General features: G+C 39.9%; 1 protein-coding gene across 1 annotated transcript; it reads left to right on the top strand.

Annotated features, from left to right (window-relative positions):
* The first annotated feature begins 1,357 nt into the window (after window positions 1–1,357).
* Window positions 1,358–14,389, top strand: BTBD1 (BTB domain containing 1). Its single transcript, XM_058156241.1, has 8 exons — window positions 1,358–1,808; window positions 6,129–6,285; window positions 6,800–6,905; window positions 7,507–7,704; window positions 9,349–9,541; window positions 10,159–10,246; window positions 12,905–13,051; window positions 13,693–14,389. Exons 1-8 carry the CDS (start codon window positions 1,411–1,413, stop codon window positions 13,849–13,851), a joined length of 1,446 nt encoding a protein of 481 aa, XP_058012224.1. The 5' UTR covers window positions 1,358–1,410; the 3' UTR covers window positions 13,852–14,389.
* Window positions 14,390–14,721: the final 332 nt, after the last annotated feature.

Consider the following 14,721-nt stretch of genomic DNA (forward strand, 5'->3'; position numbering starts at 1 on the left):
TAATAGACTTGGAAATATTATATTGAATCACTGTCTAGCATCATTGTATCATCCCCTTGGAATTCACAAACATTCTTCACATGGCAACTTTGCTCCTCGTATTGATGAGCAAAAGCTGTTCAGTTAAAGACCTTAGAGTTGGAAATCAACATTCGTTTTAAGTTCCCACATTTACATTTCTTTCAAATCATACTGTACACAGTATTAAAATGAATCGTGATTTCGTTCAGAGGACATCACAAATCTACAGCGACCACACACCCTTTGCTATATAAAGCACAATCCTTGATTTCAGAAAGCAGCCCTTTCCATTTATTTATTTTCTTGCTTTAACTCTTGAATGTTCCTTTGTAAAGCAAAGTCATAAGCATAAGAGGTTGTTTTTTTTAAAAAAAACCAAACAAACCTGTTTAAGAGCCTCTTTCAGAATTTGCTCCCTTTGGAGATTTTTCCGAAAAGAATTTTTCAAGATTTTTGCTCCCTTTTATATCCTTTTATTTACTTATTTATCTTATGTATTTGTGGGCTGTCAGATTCCTGAATGAGAAATAACATCATAACTATGTAGTATGATGGACTGCAGGGCCAGCGCAACGTGTAACATGTTCACACTGGTGCAATAGGACTGGGTGTTTTGTTAATATGATTTATTGGGTTAGGGATTTTCTGTCTTCACTGTGAGTTGTATTGTGTTGTGTTGTGGGGATGTGTGCACTGAAGGAGCTCAACCAATCTCATTGTAGATGCGTTGTGCACTGCCAATAAAGATTTGAATTTGAATTTGAATCCCTTCATTATAACAAATTAACATAGTTGTTGCACGTTTTTACTTATATATACATATATTTCTTTCATGATATCTTGTTTTTATTTATGACGATGTTTGTGTATACTGTTGTGACAAAAATAAATAAATAAATAAAATAAATTGAATTGTCGTCGTCCCCCCCAAAAAACCTACACATATTCTGCATTTAAACCAGAAGAAGCAATAAGCCCCATTTTTTTTCCCCCTGCAATTTTGACTTGGGGTCTTGGGGCCTCTCCCGCGCCCCCCTCTCGCGATTTTCTCCACCGATGGAAGAAAAAAAGGGGGGGGATGGGGGGAGCATTTTTGGTTGACAATGACATATAATGCGAGCTCAGAAGACTTGTTCGAGTCTCCTCTTTCATTAGTATCTCTGCGAGCCCGGCGCAGATATGCGCGCGCAAGCCACGATCGGCTAGCCGCCGGCGTGGGCGGAGAAGACGCAAAGCAACTCTCTGGGGCCGCACGTTGGCGTGCGTCCGCGCGACGTCGCGCCTGCGCAGACGCCCTCCCGGGAGTCGCCGGGCGGATTGTGAGGCGAAAGAAAGCGAGGCGAGGACGAGAGAGCGCCTGCGCGGGCCGGAGGAGGAGGAGGGCTGGCAATGGCGGCCGCGGGCGGCCTTGAGGCGGCTTTGGCAACCGCCGCGGGCAACGAAGGCCCGGCCGGCGTGGCGGGGGTGCCGGCGCCCGCGCCCCCGGTGATGGTGCAGCGCGAGCCGGCTTACAACTGGCAGGCCACGAAGCGGTCGCTGAGGGAGCGCTTCGCCTTCCTCTTCGCCAACGAGCTGCTGAGCGACGTGCGCTTCGTGGTTGGCAAAGGCGGCTCACGGGCCGGCGGAGGGGCGCCCGGGCCTGGTCAGCAGCGCATCCCCGCTCACCGCTTCGTCCTGGCGGCGGGCAGCGCCGTCTTCGACGCCATGTTCAACGGCGGCATGGCCACCACCTCGGCCGAGATCGAGCTGCCCGACGTGGAGCCCGCCGCCTTCCTGGCCCTGCTCAGGTCTGAGGGGGATGGAGGCCTGAGGGGGGGGTGGGGGGCGTCTGTCGTCCACACGTCGGGGGTGGTGGTGGGCGGGGTTAAACCAGCGAGGGAAGGGAGGGGTCTTTAGGACAGGGGTCTCCATCCTTGACGACTTTAAGCCTGGCGGACTTCAACTCCCAGAATTCCCCAGCCAGCAAAGCTGGGGGAAAGATGGCTAGGGAATTCTGGGAGTTGAAGTCCGCCAGGCTTAAAATTGCCAAGGTTGGGGACCCCCTGCTTTTAAAGCTGCTTTGGACTTTTCGAAAGGAGTTAAGGTGAACTTCCCTCAGCCTTTCAATTTTTGCAGGGGTTATTTTTTTTTAAAAAAATAATGTTTAGGATGCCAATTGAGAATTTATTTATTTATTTATTTATATAATCAAATGTTTATACCGCCCTATCTCCTGAAGGACTCAGGGCGGTTTACAGCCCGATAAAAATACAAATATAATACAAGATAAAACACTAATTAAAAAACTTATTTAAATAGGCCAAAATTTAAAATTACAATTAAAATGATAAAACCCCATTAAAATTAAATTTAAAATTAAAATTCTAGTCCAGTCCTGCACAAATAAATAGATGTGTTTTAAGCTCGCGGCAGAAGGTTCGAAGGTCAGGAAGTTGACGGAGTCCTGGGGGAAGTTAATTCCAGAGGTGGGAGCCCCCACAGAGAAGGGCCTTCCCCTGGGTGTCGCCAGTGGCACTGCCTGGCGGACGGCACCCTAAGGAGTCCCTGTGAGAGCGCACGGGTCGGTGGGAGGCAGTCGGTGGCAGCAGACCTCAATTGGCCTCAAAAGCACTTACTGAATCAAAGGAGGCAGTGACTCAACCAACCAGTGGTCCGTGAGAAAATTTTGGTGGTCCGCAGAAAAATTATTTGCATTTTTTATATCGCACTAAATACTATTTATCTTTTTTTTAAAAAATTCATGTTAGTGGTCCATGGGATTTAAAATTGGGAATTTAGTGGTCCCTGAAGTCCAAAAGGTTGGTGACCCCTGGACTAAAGTATATTAGATAAAGTCTTAAAGTCACCAAGGTTGGAGACCCCTGCTTTAGGGCATCACTTGGAGGTGGGGGTGGGGGTAGAGGGGTGATTCCTGAGTTTTGGGAGAGTCCAGGATCCACTTTGGTGTGGCTGGTGAGGATAAAACCCCCCAGCTCTGCTTTTGAAAGGTGTGTGTGGGGTGGGGGAAGGCAATGGCAGGAAGGGAGGGAGATTTGGGTCGGTGGGAGGTAATATAAGATTTTGATTTGGCTTTTGTTTTGGTGGGTGGTGATGGGGATAATGACATGCTTTTATATCAAGGGTCACCAACCTTTCGGACCTCAAGGGACCACAAAATCCATAATTTTAAATCCCCCAGACCACTAATATGATTTTTTTTTTCAAAAAAAAAGGTAAATAGTATTTAGTGCAATATAAAAAATGCAAATAATTTTTCTGCGGACCACCAAAATTTTCTCACAGACCACCGGTTGGTGACCACTGCTTTATATTAAATATATATATGCTGGTCTAGGACTAGTACATTTTTGATTTGGGCTTTGTTTGTGGGGCGATAATGGCATGGTTTTTATATAAAGATACACGCTGGTCTATGATCTTAAAGACTTGATTTGGCTTCCTTTGGGGGAGAATAATGGCATGGTTTATATAAAGATACATGCTAGTCTGTGGCCTTAGTAAAGACTTGATTGGGCTTTGTTTGGTGGGTGGGATAATGACATGGGTTATATAAAGTAATACAGGTAGTCCTTGACTTAGCGACCACAATTGAGCCCAAAATTAATGTTGCTAAGTGAGAAATTTGTTTTTTCCCATTTTACGAGACTTTTCTCGCCATATTTGTTAAGTGAATCATGGCAGTTGTTAAATTAGTAACATGGTAGTTAAGTGAATCTGGCTTCCCCATTGACTTTGCTGGTCAGAAGTTCGAAAAAAGGGATCACATGACCCCAGGACAGTGCAATTGTCATAAATATGAGCCAGTTGTCAAGCATCTGAATGTAAATCATGTGACCACAGGGATGTTGCAACGGTCATAAGTCATTTTTTTTCAGTACTGTTGTAACTTCAAACAGTCACTAAGCGAACTGTTGTAAGTCCGAGGTCTACCTGTGTGTTGGTCTATGACCTTTTTTTTTTAAATTTGAATTTATACCCCGCCCTTCTCCGAAGACTCAGGGTGGCTTACATTGTGTAAGGCAATAGTCTCATCCATTTGTATATTATATACAAAGTCAACATTGCCCCCAACAATCTGGGTCCTCATTTTACCTACCTTATAAAGGATGGAAGGCTGAGTCAACCTTGGGCCTGGTGGGACTTGAACTTGCAGTAATTGCAAGCAGCTGTGTTAATAACAGACTGCATTAGTCTGTTGAGCCACCAGAGGCTCTTAAAGATTGGATTTGTTTGGGAGGGGAATAATGGCATAGTTTTTATATAAAGATATATGCTGGTCTAGAGCTAGTAAAATTTGATTTGGCTTTTTTGGGTGGGAGAATGAATGACATGATTTAAATAGATATGCTTGTCTGTGGTTGTAATAAATATTTGCTTTTGCTTTTATGGTAGTGTTGGAATTAATATTTAAATTGATTATGACTAATAAAGTTTTGATTTGATTGTTTTATCTAGGGGAGGGGTTATGACCATGGTTTATATAGAGAAATGTGCTAGTTTATGACCATGATAAATATTTGAAAGGTCCTTGGTGCTCTCTGAACTTGCTTGTTTTCTTGCAGATGTTTCATTACCATAACAAGCAAGCCCAGAAAGCACCAAGCATCCCTCATGTCAACCCTCATGAGGACCCAGATTGTTGGGGGGGCAATAAGTTGACTTTGTAAAAATATACAAATAGAATGAGACTATTGCCTTATACACTGTAAGCCGCCCTGAGTCTTCGGAGAAGGGCGGGATATAAATGTAAACAAAAAAAACCCCTCAGCTACAGATATTCTCTTTTATTAGTAATAAATATTGTACTTGGCTCTTTTGTCTGGGGGGAGGTGGAAGTAATGACATGATTTATACAGAGATATATGCTGGTCCATGACTGTAATAAGAGAGATGGAGGCATGAAAACTGGTGAAGATGCTGGCCTAAAGACCAAGGACAGGGAGTTTTAATCCTGCCTTAAGCGTGGAAACTTTCTGGATGACTTCGGGCTAGTTAGTCTCTCTCAGCCCAACCCAACTCACAGGATTTTCGTGGTGGAGAAAACAGGAGGAAAGTGAATTAAGTGTTTGCTGCTTTGAGTTATGTATAAAAAATAATCTGTGGCCAGGAAAAGGGGCAATTTCAATAGAAGAGAATATATGTAGCTCAGAATTGAATTATGATGTTCTTGGGGTTCTCTGTGATTGGATGTCTGTTGCAACTGTTTTATTACCTAGCTAGGTAACATCATCAGTGCTGATTACCTATTTGGGTAATGAAACGTATGAAGCAAACAATCAAACACAGCACCAAGAACACAAAAGGGGTAATTGGATGAAATAATTAAAAACCACTAAGCCATTCATAGTGGTGGTTAAATCAGGATGGCTGCATTGGCACAAAGATATGAATCCTGGTTAAGCCAGGATGGTACAGTGAATTTGGCCATCACCTTTCTCCAAAAAAACAAAACCAAAAAATCATCTTTGCTTATTTTTTAAAAGGTATTTGCCATGATGATAATGTGGATTATGCCTGTTGTCAAGATGTGTTTAAAAGGTCCTCTTAAAGGTATACAAAACAACATTTCCATTTGTTGTGCAAAATGCTATCACATTGCGTATTGTAGAAGAAAGAGGTTGTGTCCCTTGGTGAAATTGTGGCCCCCCAGAAAGTAGGTTTGGCTGCTCATTCATTGCTGAATAATGTGGATTATTGGAGATTTTGAACTAGAGACTTGGGAGTGAGAGATGCAAGTCAAAATATTTGAAGTTGATAAGGTAGATGAGGGGATTTTGAACTGGACTTCTAGGAATGCAGCATCTCTTGTTGTGTTAGGCCCAGAGGCAATCTCCTGCTTTTCGAGTTTGGAAAGTGATTGATTGCCTTTTTGCAGATATTAGTGGAAGGTTTGGTTTATATACATATTGCAAAATCAGCTTTTTTAAAAATTTGAATTTATATCCCGCCCTTCTCCGAAGATTCAGGGCAGCTTACATTGTGTAAGGCAATAGTCTCATTCTATTTGTAGCTTTGTGTCGTCAAATGAAGAGCTACTAAGACAAAGTGGCATGAATAAGCACGTATTGAGTAGTTTTCTTAAATTTTTCTTCTTTTTTTTTTTTTAGATTTTTATATTCAGATGAAGTTCAGATTGGTCCTGAAACTGTTATGACCACTCTCTATACAGCTAAGAAGTATGCTGTCCCTGCCCTGGAAGCTCATTGTGTAGAATTTCTCACTAAGCACCTTCGGGCAGATAATGCTTTTATGCTGCTTACTCAGGTAATCATCCAACTGTTTTGTTGAAGTTGTGTGTTTTATAACTTTTTTACTGAATTCAAGGCTCCAAAGCTAGACTTTCAACCAGGCTCAGAGACTGATTATCAAATACTTTCTGAAACAAAATTGAAAAAGATTGCAACTTGTATCCATTAGACTTATACATTGCAGAGTTGTCTTTAAATGTAGTTACTGTAAATACTGTAAAATAAGTTACATTGTTGGTCTTTTATTTCTTACTATGCAATTCTTCTTTCTTGTAGTAAGAACTAAATCTGGGAAGGTTTGGGAAAGGAGTGTTGAATTAAAAATTCCTTAAAAGCAGCAAAACTTCCTTGAGTTTCTTCAATTAAAATAACCATGACTTTTATTATTGAATGTTGAAATATTATCACTTGCTGTGGGAGTGAGATGGGCAGTTTCTCAATTTGATAAATAAAAAAGTAAACATTAAAAAAACCATTTCTGTTAGCTGTAAGCTAAAATAGCATAATTTTGGACAAATATTTTTGGACAGGCTCGTTTATTTGATGAACCTCAATTGGCCAGTCTCTGCCTTGACACAATAGACAAAAGTACTATGGATGCAATAAGTGCAGAAGGCTTTACAGATATCGATATAGGTAAGTAGCTCCTAAACATGAATGTGTTTGCATTACATTGGCAATCTGACAATCCAGATGATGTTGGTGTTCAGTTCCCATCAGTCCTGATCACTGATTGGAATCGGAATCCCACAGCATCCAAAGAGCACTAGATTCCCTCTTCCTTTAAAAAAACAGTTTTCATATATACCTTCCATTAATAAGAGATTTGCTAAGATGTTGTCTTTTTGGTTAGCAGGTTTTTGCAGCATTATCCTATGCCGATTTTACAGTATAATTATTTGACTTTTATGCTTCAAGATTCTGGCTGAATTGCTACTGGATGAATTTTTCATTAAGGTGTGAATAGGATTACGGCAGTATCAAACTATTTTTGTGCAGGGCGATTACTTTTATTAGCTAGAAGTCGTTTTATGCAACAACGGCAGTTCTGATTCATTCTTCAGTATGCAGAAGTGGTTTACCATTAGAAGATGATTCATGTCTTGTTTTCATCACAGAAGGGACAGCTGTCCGAAACCAGTTTAGCTGGAAATCGGCCTGAAGTCAGACTTGCATGTACTGCGATCTTATTTGATCTATGCAAAAGTGTGCAATAAACCCCAATCTTCTCCTTCAGACACATTGTGTGCTGTCCTGGAAAGAGACACGCTCAGTATTCGAGAGAGCCGGCTCTTTGGGGCCGTTGTGCGTTGGGCCGAAGCGGAATGTCAGAGGCAGCAGCTACCAGTCACCTCTGCAAATAAGCAGAAAGTACTTGGCAAAGCTCTCTCTTTGATCCGTTTTCCACTCATGACAATTGAAGAGTTTGCAGCAGGTAACTTTTCTGACTGGCTTTTGTCGTAGTGAAAGTTACACCAAAGTTAAATAGAAAAACCTGTATCATTTCCAATTTTAGCCGTGCCGAAGCGAGCACGTTTAATAGAAAAACCTGTTAACGCTTCTATCTTACGCATTCTTACTAGAAAGGACCTACTTTATCGCTTTTTCTCGGGCACTGTATTCACTGATGTGTTTAAAAAGCAAGGCGAAAGTGCATCATGTTTTGACTCCTCCTCAAACTGTTCAGCGGGTCTAGCAATTTTGTGATAACCCTGCAGTAAAATCCCAGATAGTCTTGCTTCAAAACAAGCATGGGACCTATATTCACAGATTCAGCATCCTTTCAGTAGGATTTCACTTGGAGCATTTAGTGATGCTGCATGGGAAATGTTGGCCACCTGCTGAAAATAAACCAAATGATTTCACCTAAAATGTTCGTTTGAAACATTTGCACCGCTAAGAACAGGGATTTGGGTATGAGCATGTATGCTTATTTGATCACGTGAGGTTTTATAAAATCAACATTTAATTGTGCCTCTGTTGAACTTTGTGGCCACATAAGATTCTGCTTTGTGTTTTACACTCTAATGTGATATACTTTGTTTTAAATCATATACATCTGAATTTCTATATTTGAGCCCATTTAATTTCCTTGATAGCCCACAGAATGGTGCTTGTTGTACATGTTGAAAAAGACTGCACCATACAAAACAGCTAAGCGGTTTTTTTAAAAAAAACTTTTAATTCGGTTGCTGGTTGGAAAGCTTGGCAACATGTACATTTAATTAATGGACAATGGAGAAGAATTAATTCTTGATTAATTGCTTTTACCCTTGTGTATGATTTTTGTTAGGTTAGCTTTTTGAGGATAATCATCCTATTACTTAGGAAAGGCACAACTATGTATATCGGAGGGACCATCTCTTGCCAGTCACATCTACCTGACTCATCAGAGTGGGGAGGCAGGGAATGTTGCAGGTCCCATCCCCAAGGGAGAGACACCTGGTGGGACCCAGAAGAAGGGCCTTTTCTGTGGTGGCTCCCTCTCTCTGGAACATCATTGTCCCCCAGAGATTAGAATGGCCCCCATTCTAATACTCTTCCAGAAGGCGCTGAAGACCTGGTTCGGCCAGCGGGCCTGGGGAACCCAGAGCGGGGTGGAGCCCATTAAATGGCTCATGTGATCGGCTGTTGCTGAGGTGGGGGGTGATTTTGTTATATTGTACTATATTAATTTATTTGATTCTTTTTTTTAGTTTTTATTGTTTTAAATGTGGTCTTATATTCTGTAAGCCTCCTTGAGTCGCCATGGGCAAATAGACGGCAATATAAATTCAATAAATAAATACAATTAATATGTACATATCCTTACAGTTTTAGAAAACTTCAGAGCTTATGTTGACAGCCAGTATAAACCACAAAGTCTGTCTGAATGCCAATTTATTTTTTTTTCTTGTCAGATTTCTTAGAAAGATTGTATTCAAATTTTCCCCTCTTACAGGGCCAGATATTGCTGTTAACAGCTATAATCTAGGAGTGGAATAAATGTATAAATAGACTTATCTCTATAAAAAAAAATTCAGTTGTCCTAGTACAAAATATGTTCCGCTCAGTTGCACTTTTTCCATTTTTCTCCCAGGTCCTGCTCAGTCTGGAATTTTGTCCGATCGGGAAGTAGTCAATCTTTTCTTACATTTTACTGTCAACCCTAAACCTAGAGTTGACTATATTGACCGACCAAGATGCTGTCTTAGAGGGAAGGAGTGCAGCATAAACAGATTCCAACAAGTGGAAAGTCGCTGGGGTTACAGTGGAACAAGCGACCGGATCAGGTATGGGTCCTGTTTTTTCAGTAATACAACAATCATAGTGACTTGAATGGAGAGGTTTCCAAAGTACCACACAGCAAGAAATGTAGTGACTACTCGGAAAGCAAATATATTAATTTTCCCTCTTACAACTGATGGATCCCGTGATGGCCCATTATAAATACCCTATAATAAAAGCAATAAAATATCACTCAGAGTAGCACTTAAAAGGCTACATAGGTATCAAACAGCAGAGGACCATGAATATAAGGTGAGTATGCAAACTGATGAAGCTTTGAATTTAGCAGAAAAGTTATTACCCTTCAACCATGATGCACCAAAGGAAGAAGCATGTCAGAAAGCTTTTTTTGCAGAGATCAGAAGTCTTGAGAATGAAGGGTAGGCGGGTTTATCTAAAGAACCGGCATTGGATTAGTTTTTAGCTGCCATATGTTGGGCTGTGAAATAGAGGGATGTTCTTATGACTTGTAGTAAGATTGGCAAAACTTTCCCTGAAAAATAGTTAAGTTGATAAATGGGTCCATACATTTGCAATTGAAATGAGCTATTGGCAATTAAAAAAAAAAGCTTCTAGTTGGTGAAATAGCAGATTCAGATGTTTTTCTCTTCTTTTTTTTAAGGTTCACAGTTAATAGAAGAATTTCAATTGTGGGATTTGGACTATATGGTTCTATTCATGGCCCCACAGATTATCAAGTTAATATACAGGTACAATTGTTTTTCAAGTTTATAATGAGTGACTTTTGTTGAACTGAAATCAGGGATATTCTACTATTGCGAAATCCTGGGTGCTCTCCAAGCTTGGTTGTTTGTTTGCAGGCATTTCATTACCTAACTATGTAGCATGATCAGTGCATTAATATTCTATTAATGTTGTATCACTTAGGATGGCTCATGTTAGGTTAAGAGGAAACTGGGAAAATATCTCAGTTTCAACTGTTGTTACACAATTATTTTAACAGGAGATAAATATTTAAGTAATGACAATACTAATATTACTATTAACAAGTAGATGGGTGTTCTAAAGAGAAAGATGTGTTTTGTAAGCATGGAGGTATACAAATGCTTCATCGTCAATTTTCTATCCCTGAATGAGCCATTCAGTATTCAGTATTGGAAGAATCTGACTTTGAAACAAATTCATTTTGACGTTTACCATGCTTTAATCGAATTCATATACAATGCTTTACAACCTAACTGAGTACATTTAAATTCATAGATGATTTAAAATACAACTGTGCATTTGGAGAGGAACTTCTTTCAAAACCATAGCTTCTTTAAATATAAATTGATCAGCTTATAGGTGCTTTTCAGCCGAGGAATAAGGGTTGAATATTTTGGTTGTTTTCGTTGTGATCCGCCAGCAGCCTGTGGAGTCGGACAGTGATGAGGCTGAGGGAGAACATGGGCCAGTCCTGGAGGCTGGGGAAGGCCCGGATGAGGGCTCTGTGTTGGAGGCAGAGATGGGGCCAGGGCCATCGGAGTGATGTGCAGACTCTGGAGCCTCCAGAGGCTGACAGTAGTGAGGCAGAGGAACAGGAGGAGCCTGTTCCTAATGCATGCATGAGAAGAGCTGCTGGAAGGCAAGCAGCTCAAGCAAAGAGGACGACTCGGGAGTAGAGCCAAGAGATGATTGGCCCTTCCCATAAGGCTTAAAAGACCAGCAACGGCTCTTGGGCTCTTTGTCGGAAAACAACATTGATAGACTTGCTCCTTGTTTTGCTGCATTTGTTTCTTGTCAGCGTCTTCTGCTTTTGAACTTTTGCCAAGAAAAAGCCTTTGGTGGTTTGCCTAATTAGACCAAGGTTGGTGATAAGACTAAAGGCTTGTGTTATGAATAATTTGTTTTGATTTAGTTTGGAGTACACTGAGAATGAGTTATTCTCAGCTATTCTAATAAAATCTGTTTTTGAACTGATTGCGTGTAATACTACCTACTTGGGTCTGGATTACAACAGTCGTTTTGGTCTACTATGGAAATAAAGTGGGTGGTTTGCTTGAATTAATTAGAAATGCATTATGCCCATAATTACAGGCAGGGTGGATTTGATTTAAATCAAGTCGATTTAAATCATGATTTTTAAAGAGCAACTGTCCTCTCTATCCCGCAGCGGCTGCTGTTGACTCACCAACAGTCCCAATATTGCAGAATATACAGCCTCATGCTACATAACTAAGCTCCATTTCATGCTGAATAAACTAAATTATTAATGTATCTTAAATAGAAAACTATCTTTAGATAGATTTTTACTCCAAAAGCATGTTATTAAAATAAATTTGACAAAATTTTTAAAAATCCAATTAGGATTTTTTTTTTATCATCTATTTTTATCTATCCTGATTACAAGGAAGTTAACAGGTTTTTAAACCTCTTCTTAGAAGCAATATGCCATTCTGTTTTAATTAAATCACACCTCACATTCACTTGAGAACATGTCACTCAGGATGATGCAAATAACATGATACACACTTGAGTTGTTTTAATCTATCACCATGTATGAGATAACATGCAAAGAACTGAATCAGCAGCTGCCATTAGAAGCAGTCAAACAGCATGTCAGTGATCAGAATAAAGAGAAGTGGTGTGTTCTGTTATGTATATCGTATCTCCTTGGTTGCCATTTGGGGATGGAGATAGCTAGAGAATTTTCTAAAGTGATTAGTAAACATTATGAGCTGTGCCCAGAAATAGTAAATAGCTGGCATAAAGGCAGGAGTGGGAGGTTAATATTCCTTCTTTATGAGCTGTATATCTGCATTTTTCTTTTCTTTTCTTTTTTTGACAACAGTACAAAACTGGTGTGGTATTACTTGAGATCAGGCCAAGGCGTTGCCATAGCAAGAGCTGATAATCATTCTTCCAATATTGGTTAGGAGCAGATGTCCCCACCAATTCATTCCTTGATGCTTGCTTAGCGCCCTGCCTTTATTAAATATTATTGGTAAAAGTGAAACTTATATGTTACAAATCATTAGCTTCAACTGATAATATTTACTTCCTAGAAAAGAGGTCTCCAACTTTGACAACTTTAAGACTTGTGGACTTCAAGTCCCAGAATTAATCAGCCAGCTTTGCTGGAACTTGAAGTCCACAAGTCTTAAAGTTGCCAAGGTTGGAGACCTCTGACCTAGAATGTTAATGTGAATCCACCAGGCCCCAGAGGCAGTTCAGATGTGCCCATTGGTTCTCAAGAATTAGGGGTGCCTGCTTTGTAAACAAGGACATTATTTGCAAATTCCAGTTGAAGGTCCAATTTTACCACGTTGATTTCTGAAAGTTTTGTTTGTTAGAGCCTCATTTGGGTCAGGAACTGGATAAGACGTTCTTACAAGAAAAAAAAATCTTTCATCACTTTCTTCCTACAGATAATTGAATATGAGAAAAACCAGACTCTGGGACAAAATGACACTGGATTTAGCTGCGATGGGACGGCCAGCACCTTCCGAGTTATGTTCAAAGAACCAATAGAGATTTTGCCAACCGTATGTTACACGGCTTGCGCAACTTTGAAAGTAAGACACTTTTCTGAAATTGTGGAAACAGTAACTATAAAGCAATGAACAAATAATGTGAAGATATAGGTACGGTAGTCTTTGACTTACAACAGTTCATTTAGTGACCGTTCAAAGTTATAGTGGCACTGAATTGGCATTGGGGTCATTTGACCATTTTTCACACCTATGACCGTTGCAGCATCCCCATGCTCACATGATCAAAATTCAGAGGCTTGGCAACTGACTCATATTTATGACGGTTGCAGTGTCCGGAGGTCATGTGATCATCTTTTGCCAACTTCTGACAATGAGGGAGCCAGATTCACTTAACGACCATGTTCCTAACATAACTGCAGTGATTCACTTAACAACTGTGGCTAGAAAGATCATCAAATGGGGCAAAGCTCACTTAACAACTGTCTCCCTTAGCAACAGAAAATTTGGGCCGAAATGTGGTCGTAAGTCAAGAATTACCTATATACTTCTAATAATAATAATAATAATCCAGGAAATGCTTCTTTAAGTTCTGTTTACTGTAGCATGTCTCCTGTAAAATCATCATGCTCCGCTTAGAATTTCTCATAACCTCATGTGCATTCCAAGTTTACTTATCCCAACTGTGAAGAGTGCCACGATAATGAATTTCTGTTTTTGTTCAGGGCCCTGATTCTCATTACGGCACCAAGGGTTTGAAGAAAGTGATCCACGAATCTCCAACTTCAAGCAAAACTTGCTTTTTCTTTTTTAGCTCACCGGGTAACAACAACGGAACATCAATAGAAGACGGACAAATACCGGAAATTATATTTTATACGTAACTTCAGAAAACAGAGATGGAGCAAAAGAAATATTTGCTTTGAACACGAACAGAAGGGAAACATGAAATACTGTGAATTTTTGTAAATACATAATCTCAGATGTGTTATAAAACTGAAGTATTGTACACAGAGGGTACCAAGCACTAGTATTCTTCACCTACAATGATGATACACAGGCAAACTTTCTTGATCTAAAATATACTTCTCTGTACATAAATACTTAACATGGTCATTTAAAATGTGCTAACCATACTCTGGAAGCAGGAAAGAGCACTTTTTCTCCTGAAATATACTTGCGGCAGATTACATATCTCTGGATATTGTGATTGTGCTCCTATACAGTGCAACACGTTAAACTGAATTGTCATTCTTAAAACTAACCATGAATTAGAATTAAGGATGATACAAATTCATCCGTAATAGTACTCAATACCTGTATATAAACTTAACTGGTTTTGTTGTGTATTGGAAAAAGCCGTTATTCAGAAGTCAGTTGTATGAAGCTATTCTTTAACTATAAAGTGAAGTGTGGATGAAATGAAGCATCTTTTTGAATACTTGCAGAGATCTTGAATATTTTTGGTTTGTAAGGAAGCAGTTCTTAGTCCAGAAAATACGCAGGTTTTAAGGAAATTGGGCAAATTTCAGAGAACTATTAATGGGTACTGAAGCCCTGGTTTTCTCAAATGGCAAATAGTTGGAGGAGATGGATGATAATGCAATTATGCATGGTTGCTCAGAAGGAAATCTAAATAAGAGCTTTTGGGGTACTAGAGGATTATTTCCTGATGATTGGGATAATTATGGCTCCGATTTTGCTTTAAAATCTCTTACCAGTTCATGCAGTCTTAAACCCTTAAAAATAAGTCT

This window comes from Ahaetulla prasina, chromosome 13 (assembly GCF_028640845.1).
Source record: "Ahaetulla prasina isolate Xishuangbanna chromosome 13, ASM2864084v1, whole genome shotgun sequence".
Classification (NCBI taxonomy): Eukaryota; Metazoa; Chordata; class Lepidosauria; order Squamata; family Colubridae; genus Ahaetulla; species Ahaetulla prasina.